Source organism: Malaclemys terrapin, chromosome 1, assembly GCF_027887155.1.
Source record: "Malaclemys terrapin pileata isolate rMalTer1 chromosome 1, rMalTer1.hap1, whole genome shotgun sequence".
Lineage (NCBI taxonomy): Eukaryota > Metazoa > Chordata > Testudines > Emydidae > Malaclemys > Malaclemys terrapin.
In genome coordinates this window covers 336,389,924-336,399,045 of record NC_071505.1, presented here as the reverse complement: position 1 = coordinate 336,399,045, position 9,122 = coordinate 336,389,924, and the positions used below count along the sequence as shown (strand labels likewise).

Here is a 9,122-nt window from a genome sequence, read left to right as displayed (position 1 = left end):
GCCCTTAATACTGGCATCAACTTCGACCAGGCTCTCTCAACACTATGTCCAAATTTTGCTGCTTCTACATACATAATATTTCAAAGATTTGACCTTTTCTGTTCGTCCAGACTGTCAGTGCTCTTGGCTCAGGCCATCAATATCTTATGCTATTGTGATCTCCTTCTCTTCGGTCTTGGTATTAACCGCTGGTATTAACCATTAACTGCCCCCCTTAAGTCCATTCAAAACAATGCTGCCAGGATCATTGTTCCTGGCTTGTCAGGCTGCTGACATCACCCCCTTCTTTGTGTCTTCCACTGCATCAACTGTAAACTCTTTACCTTTGCCTTTAAGGCCCGTCTCCATTTAGCTCGCCCTGTCATTCAGATCTGCCTGCTTATTGAGCTGTTGACTCCCCCCTTCATTCTTGTCACCGATGGCAGTCCAATAAATGTTAAATAATAACAAACAAACAATCTCAGTGCTAAGGAACTAGTTCAAATGCCTCTACTGATTGCAGCTGTGGCAGTGTGGCCATTTTGTGAGTTTAAGTTACTGATAACTTTGGCATGGATACCGCATACTTCTGGAGGCTACTTAGTAATGTCGCAAGTATGGAGCTGTCTGACTGCAGGAGTTTTTCCACATCTTGCAGCTAACCAAGGGGCAATTACAAAATTAGGGTCTGGCCCAAAGCCCACTGATGTCAATGGGAATCTTTGAATCAGGCCCTACATGTAGAGGGATAATTCCCTGGAGTACACTGAGAGCTGTACACCAACTAATGCCCAGTAAACACTTGTTTAATCAAATGAGATGGGGAACATGAGAAGAATGTAGATACAAGAGGGACTTCTCAATGTGTGTGATACATCGAGGGCCACTGGCATTGGCCTGGAGAAATAGTTTTTGGATACTCAAGGGTTGACAGTGTTAAACTGCTCCACAACACTGGTGACATCTGTGAGAGTGTAACATTATCTAATCACTGTTTTTCACTCTCTTTCACCTGCTTGGGAAAAAAAAATATTTCAGCTCTTCTGCACCCCCTGCACACTCCATACAACTATTTACATGGTAGTCATTAAAAATAACCCTATTATTTCTGAGTCCTTTTCTGTACATATTATTTATTCTACAGCAGTGCTTAGAGTCTGTCATGATAGGCACTATACAAATGAGAGAAACAAAGACCCTGCCCCAGAGAGCTCACAGTTCAGGATTACGACAATATGTGCAAGGTAAGAAGGATGGTGCTGTGGACAGGGCCACTGGACTGCAACTCAGGAAGCCTGGGTTTAAGTCCCAACTCAACCACGGTTTTCCTGTGTGACCCTGGACAAGTCACTTAATCTACACACAATTCCCATCTGCACAATGGGGATAAATTCTTCTCTACCTAGCAGGGGTGTTAGGAGGATAAATCTATCAAAGATTGTATCAGATCCTGCAGTGAAGAGAGTCATAATTACCTGATATACAATGACTGGGAGTGTGTATTAGTTGTAGGGTGGCTTTACAAATACAGGGATATCTGCTTGGCCAGTTGAACGTGAAATCATTTCTCAAGAAAAATGGGAAGTACATGTTGGCTTCAGAGGCTCAAATGTACTTCCACTTAACCGAACATTTCTTTCTTCCCATGAATTCGTGTTCTCTTTAAGACAGTATGCATAGATCACCTCTTACAGAGCTCTGCATCTGGTGTAAGGTAAAGAATTCAGTTCCTGAACAGGTTGAAGGAATCACCATTATGATGAATACCAAAATTTAATGACTGAAAAACAAACCATGAGAGAAAAAGCCAACTATGCATCTTTATTGACTCACAAAATCAACTGCCATCAACTCCCTCACCCCGGCAGTTACAATATAAGAGACATTTTTCCTGGCAAGGTTCAGCTGATTAGGATCTACTTTCCAACCTCAACATGTACGTGCTCTTAATTCAGGGGAGGAGACTCTCGCTTTACAATAGCCATTTCTTAAAAGCAAATGTGTGTCAGTGATGGTAACACCGAGCAGTTCTATCACATTCAATCTTCAAAGCACTGTACAGACATGTAATTAAACCTCATAGCACTCCTGACTCCCAGTCCTGTGCTTGGGTCACACCCCCTTATTAACGTCTTGCATTAAAAAATATCAGCTCCCAACAATGCTTATTCATTATAGTCCTAACTTTTGTTCCTCCCATGAGGATTTTAACCCTTTAGTTAAGTAAGATTCATTAATGCACCTGAAGTGCTTTGAAGATTTAAAGTGCTATATAAATAATATTAAGAAGTGGTAGGATCTAAATCTCCCAAGAAAAGTCTCGCTCCCGAACTCCCTCCATTAAATTTACCACAGGATTATTTGGTACAAAAATTCTCTCCATCTTTCCCCAATATCATCACAAGCAGTCAAATGCAGACACATTATACATACAAACACTCCAGCGCAGACTGGTCCATGTGAGTCAGCCATGGAGCTACAAAAGACAGGAGTGAGGAAACCTCGGGAAAGGAATAACATCTTTGATATTGTCCACTCCCAAGATGCACTGCAGGTAGCGCTCAAACCCCATTCCGAAGCCTCCATGAGGGGCCGATCCAAACTGCCGGAGATCTAGATACCTGCAATTTAAATAGTTACATTTACAACATGGTTGTGCTCAGATAATGAAAGCGGTTCTTTACGTTTTGAGTTTTTCCTTCATCTTAATTACTTTGCTTGACCCAGACTCTTGCAACATCAAAAGTATCTGTAGTTAGAGATGGAAGACATCTAATTAGCTCATTTAGTCCTTCCCCTACTGATGCTGAATTTTGCCCTGCAGAGATTCTTTAATTTTCCATCAAGTCCAGTTTTAAATGTGCTAAGTGATGGGGTTTCCAAAATGTGCCCTGGCACGCTATTCCATTGCCTAATAGGGCTTGGTATTAAAGGTATGTCTTCACTGTAGAGTTAACTCAGGCACTTCCTCAGGTGTTGCCCCTCGTTCCCCTCCTCTCCCATCCACACACATAACCCTCTCACATCTGGAGTTTTAAGCCCAGGCTAGCTGACCCAGCTGGGGGTACAGGTTAGAGCTTTCGCTCAGGCTGTTAACACACCCGCTTTGCAGTGAGGACGCAGGCTAAATCATTGAAGTGCTGGCAGATGTCCAATGTCTTCCCACAATTCTCCCCTATGTGCCAGAAGGACAGAAAGGTTCTCCCACAATGCACTAGGAAAGAATCATACAGCGGCTCAGCGTACTACAGCACAAACAACCCTGGAATATATCCCCAGAAGCCGCAGCAACGCGCGCACACACACACACACACACACACACACACACACACACACACACACAGGATACAGCAACTTGGGTTTGGGTAGGGCTTTGCAGTGCGGCTGCTCACACCTGCACTAGGCTAACCTACGCATTCAGACCTGGGTGCTGACCTAGAGCCCATTAAAGTTAACGGAAGCTCCCACTGCCTTCAATGGGCTTTGGATCAGGCACTTAACCCATTTCTGATAACTGCTACAGGAGTAGCTCTTTCCCCGTCAGCGCATCACCAGTGATGGAGTTGAGACATTTTCAATACTGCACTGACAGGAGAAAAAGCAGGTTGTGGCAGATGCATGGAAAATTTCCTTTATGCTGGAAAATGCTCCTTGGGGGTCTCTTTATTCAACACGCTGCACCCTGTACATTTTCCACCACGAAATAGCCACGGACTAGCCCAGCATGCTGTCTCTTGCAGTGGCTCACACATGACGCTTAAGAGGCAAGCGAACCCCTCCCCCTGCACCTGGCTGATTGTGCAATGTAATTCCATGAAGGGAAATATTCTTCCATGACCCCAGCTGGCAATCAGTTTATGCCCTGCAGCTGGAGAGTTGATAGCCCGTGTAACCTTTGAATCTTGCTAAACTATGTACTGCAATAACATCCCAGGGTGCGGAATTCCAGGAGTTCATTATATACCAAGTTAAAAAATCATTTCCTTTCATCCATTTCAAACATGTGTCTTTTTATCTTTGTCACGTGCCCTGTTGCTATATTACAGGGCAAGGCAAAAAGGAGCACCCTCTTTGCTACCATTCACGGTAGGATGTATTTCTACCTCCTTTCCAAACAACATAATCCATCCCTTTTAATCCCCTCATTACACTGAAATCTCCTTGCCCTCTGCTGGTTAAAGAAGCGAGCCTGAAAGAACAGAGGTGTCTAGGCACCCCATGCACCTGAACATTCAAGGCGGGGAAATGTTTTGTAAAACTGAAAGAAGTTCTAGTGAAATTACAACAATCCCAAACAAATCTTGCTTTGTTGTCTGATCCAACCCTCCCATGAGGGACGAGAGCAGAAAGAAAAGGATTTTGCTCACATCTGGGGAGAAACTGATTTTTTTCCCCATTGGAAAAGGCCTTGGATCTTTGGGATGTTCAATGCTGACCTCAAACAACCTCAGTTTTGCATCTCCAAGTTCTTCTCAGTTTCCTATGCTGTTCAGGACCCTACAGGGTGAAAGACATGTGCAGGAGGCCAGATTGGATGATCAGAGTGGTGGTCCCCTTCTGGCCTTATGTATCTGTTAATGAATATTTCAGTTAATATCCAGACTATTGCTACATACTGATGGTAGGTATAATGTCTGCTTCTGTTGCACACAGGACATGCTGTGTTTGAGAGGCAGTCGGGTCAAAACTTAAGCTCTGTGAACCGAAGACAAAGGCTTGAATCAGCACTCCCTGGAGTCAATGGAAAAACTCTCCTTGATTTCAATAGGTCACTGACTTACTGCGTGCCATTATGGGCAGGTCATTTCCCCTCTCTGGGCACCATCATCTATGAAACAGGGAAGACACGATTTTCCCACCTCAGAAGGGGATTGTGAGTTTAACATTTGCATTGTGGTTCACAGAGGAGATGCGGCCTATCAATGCTGTTATTACCCATTGGTTGGAAATGCTAGAACAGATGAAGCTCACCCACTGCCAGTGAGCACTGCTGTATTTCAGGTCACCTCTGCTGCCCTGCTCTCCACTGTATAATAAAGAAGGGGAGTGGGAGTGAGAAGGCAGTGGGTCGCAAAGAGAGAAAGCAGCTGAAATGTCATGGCCCTAGATAGTTTTTACTTCTAATGGCATTACGTTCTTTCCTTCTTCTGTTGCCACAGAGGGTCACCTCTACCCTACTCAGTATATTGATAGAAAGATCACACTTGCCACTGAAACTCAGAGGAGAATATTACAACATGGAGGGGCCCAGCTTGGTTAGCCCTCCTCCAATCAAAAAGGGAATGAATTCCAATGGGACAGAGCAACCTCCACCTCCAAAGAGCAGATCACACGTACCCATCTGCTCTGTCGCTATCCCACTGAGCGAATGCTGGGAAATCCAGATCTCTAGGCAGAGATGCCAAAAGGACAAGCGTGAAGCTACTTTCAACATTTATGTCCACGATGAAAGTCAGAATGAGGAAGTGAGTCCAATATCTAGAGAACATCTGGGCTGCTCCGTGCAGTGTGGGTGGGCACGGTACAAGAACTAGCAGCTCGGGGACAAAGTGTCCCTATTATTATTATTATGGTAGCATCTAAAGGCCCCCATTGTGCTAGGCGCTGTACAAATACATAGTGAGAGAGAGTCCTTGCCCCAACAAGTTTACAATCTAAACAGGCAAGACAGACAAAGGGTGGGAGGGGAAACAAAGACACAACAGAGCCAGAAAACTCAGATCTCCTGATTCCCCCGGGAGTCCAGGGTCCTAGAAACTGGACCACTCTGCCCCTCTGATGCTTATACCCAAATTTGATAACCAGTAGCATTAAAATGAGGCGACTGAGTTCCTTGCTAGTTACAGTGTGAAAGAAAGGACAGCGGAAATAATCTTAATTAACTGCACAAATCAATGCTGCACGACCCTCTCCAATATCAGTCAAAGGAAAACCTACAACACACACACACAATGTATCCAACTGAAAGAGATCAAGATGGGTTCAGGAATTTTACTGTATTTTCTTATTAAAGCCCACTCGTCAGCTGAATAAACGATGGGGCTGGGAACACTGTCTGTTTCAGATCACTGATTCTCTCCTTCCACCCTCCTCTCCCAATGGTACAATGGGTGCATTAGAGGCAAGCCACTCCTTAAATAACACACTGAGGAGTGGTCAGATTATGATTGCCGAGGTCCCACAATGATCAGTGGAAGGAAAAGGCAAACAAAGATACTCTGTTCTATGCAGGATCTCAGAAAAGGAGCATTTTAAAGCATTTCCTGTGCAAACATTCGTCAATATTTTATTTTAAAAATCATATAGCCGTTTCAATTACCCTCCAAGGAGCCATTGTGTCGAATTTGGAGACGAACTTCAATCATTAAAATGTAAAAAGAACAAGTTCCGTCCTGCTGTAATTGTAAGTCTCAGTGCAACTGCAACTCGGGGATTTGCCACCGATCCCGCCGTAATACTGATGGATAATTAGGAGCGGATACAGCGAAGCAGATCAGCTCAATAACTGCCCGCTCTTCGGGCGGATGCTGGAGATCAGGGTTTGGGAGCACTTTTGTGCACTCCTATCCCGGCATTTCCAGCGCACCAGCCCCTGCGGAATCCAGGTACCAAATCAGAAGCTATCCCTCTGCTGAGGAGGAATAGCTTCTCCTTGCCTGAGGAGGTTGTGAAGGCTAGGACAATAATAGGGTTTAAAAGTGAACTAGATAAATTCATGGAGGTTAAGTCCATTAATGGCTATTAGCCAGGAGGGGTAAGGAATGGTGTCTCTAGCCTCTGTTTGTCAGAGGGTGGAGATGGATGGCAGGAGAGAGATCACTTGATCATTGCCTGTTAGGTTCACTCCCTCTGGGGCACCTGGCATTGGCCACTGTCAGTAGACAGGATACTGGGCTGGATGAACCTTTGGTCTGACCCAGTACGGCCGTTCTTATGTTCTTAGCCGCGAATGTTACGACAGTGTTAATTGCTCCCTATGCTGTGTCCGGAGGGCACATCTTCCCTGATGGGAGGTACGGTTGGTGGGAGGGTGGATTGTGGGCACAGAATAGAAAGTGCCTCCAGAACGTGATGGAAACCCCATGCACCAACACAGACAGGCTGTTGACAATGACTCCTTGTGCTTCCCCATGAAAGTTAGAAAGATATGGCACAGCCTTCCTGCTAATGTTGGTAGCCTGCCACAATCTCCCAGCATGGATCTTCATAGAACTATTGTTTCAAATCCAGCCAACCAGCAGGACCCTATTCATGCCCAGGCAGGTTGAATGCTGCAGGGCTTAAGCTGACCTCCTATGGGGAATAGTAAGAAGTTACCTCCACTCTCCAGGCACACTACAGCTTTGTGCAATTAAACTAGGTGCCACATTCCTTGGAAGCACCCGGCACTTCTGAGAGCAGCCTAATTGGATCAGTCATCTGATGTGCTACGACAACTCCTATATCTCTATGATTTGTCTCAATCACCATTCTCTGCTCTACAGGTGCAACGAGGAAGCAGAGACCGGCTGCGGCTGTTGGACTTGAGCACCCTCCACTTCCTGAGCCGGTGGCAGCTTTCTGACAACATGTGCCGTGCAGATGAGCTGCTCTCGGCCTGCATTCTGACCTACGGACGTGGAGGATTCTCCCTCACTCGCAATCTCTAAGTCATGAGTGGATGCCTCCAAAAGATGTATCCCACGCGGGCCCTGAAGGGACTAAAGTCGGCCCGAGAGGCCAATTAACAACACCAGGCTGCGCCTGGACGAGGAGCCAGGCTTAACTGATCATGAGCCCAGCTGGTCAGGAGCAAGCTGGTTAGTATAAAGAGAGACGGTCTGTAGCAGAAAGGGGCTGACGCTCAGCAGCGGCGGTCAGACTCAGTCTCAGGCCGTATGGCAATAAGAAAGGGTCTCTTCGAATGCAGAAGTGATTTAATCAATCAAATTATATTTCTAGTGACAGAGTTAGTACCGATGGGGAAACATGTAGCATTAGCCTGAATCCCAGTGCATATCGGGGTAAAGAGGGACTGAAATGATGGGACAAAACACCTAAAAGCACTGTAAGAAAAGGAAGGATTGACATAGAAATACCATGAGTAAACGGGAATTCTAAAGCCAAGTGCAGAAAATTTTCAAAGAATGGCAGCAAAATCTTTGGATCAATGAAAAAAGAGGTAGAAGATATTCTGAACTGTGCCCTGGAGTTGAGGAGAATGACATATTTATCACGAAAATGGGGTCGTAGCAGAAAGGCACCTGATGGACACAGGGCAGAGTGAAAGGATATAAATGGCTGAGTATTTAGCAATGATAGTTGGTGGCTATAGACTATTCAGTTAAGTATGCTTCACCATGGAAAGAGAGAGAGAGTGAGAGTAAGAGTCTGCAGTCACTCTCTGGCAATAGAGAGGCAGTGAGGAGTAAGCCCTGGGATTCTAGCTAGATTAGGGGAAGGCTGGGAAGGAAAGCTGGATTGCAGGGGAAGGGACACCCCTGGGCAGCGGGCCCTAAGAGAAGGGCAGGTCTGAGTAAGAACTTTGAAAGAGGGGGCAAGACTAGGAAAGCTGGCAATGGAAGAAGGCACAAACTAAGGGAAAGGATCAATAGAGGTCCTGCAGGAAGGAGCTAGGACTCTGAGACTGTTTCTGAAGGGAGAGGGCAGCTGGGGAGAAACACTTTCTAAAGCAGGCCTGGGAGAAGACAGGCTCCAGGGCAGAAGTCCTGAGTGTCAGTGGTTTGGGAGGAGCTGGGCCTCCAGAGAAAGCAGCTCTCTCAGACAGAGGGAGGATGAACTCTACAGAGCACGGGAGGGGGGAAAAGAAGTGAACTGACGATTGATTTGGGGAAGGATAGAAGAGTTTTTGTCCCTTTGAGTTGGGACATAATTACCCCAGAAGGGATGGACTAAATCATGATCTGGCTGAAGGGCGGAATGATGGTGAAAGAGACGACTGCAGCACTGGAGCGACCATTGGAAGGCAGCACTCAGTGAGCAGAGAACCACCATGCCATGCCAGGCCACTAGGAGGTGCTCCTGCGGTGAGTGAACTCCTCCACAATATGCCATCGTTCCAACAGAATTTACGGACTTGACACCAAAATTACTGGGTGAAATTCTATGTCTTGTGCTAAGCAGTAAGTCAGACTAGCTCATCA

General features: G+C 45.8%; 1 protein-coding gene across 1 annotated transcript in view; it reads right to left on the bottom strand.

Annotated features, from left to right (window-relative positions):
• Nucleotides 1-1,780: 1,780 nt before the first annotated feature.
• Nucleotides 1,781-9,122, bottom strand: part of NARS2 (asparaginyl-tRNA synthetase 2, mitochondrial) — a 71,434-nt gene continuing 64,092 nt past the window's right edge. The window contains exon 14 of the mRNA XM_054015773.1: nt 1,781-2,600. Within this exon, the coding sequence (XP_053871748.1) occupies nt 2,456-2,600 (145 nt within the window). The 3' untranslated portion in view covers nt 1,781-2,455. The remainder of the gene's footprint in view (nt 2,601-9,122) is intronic.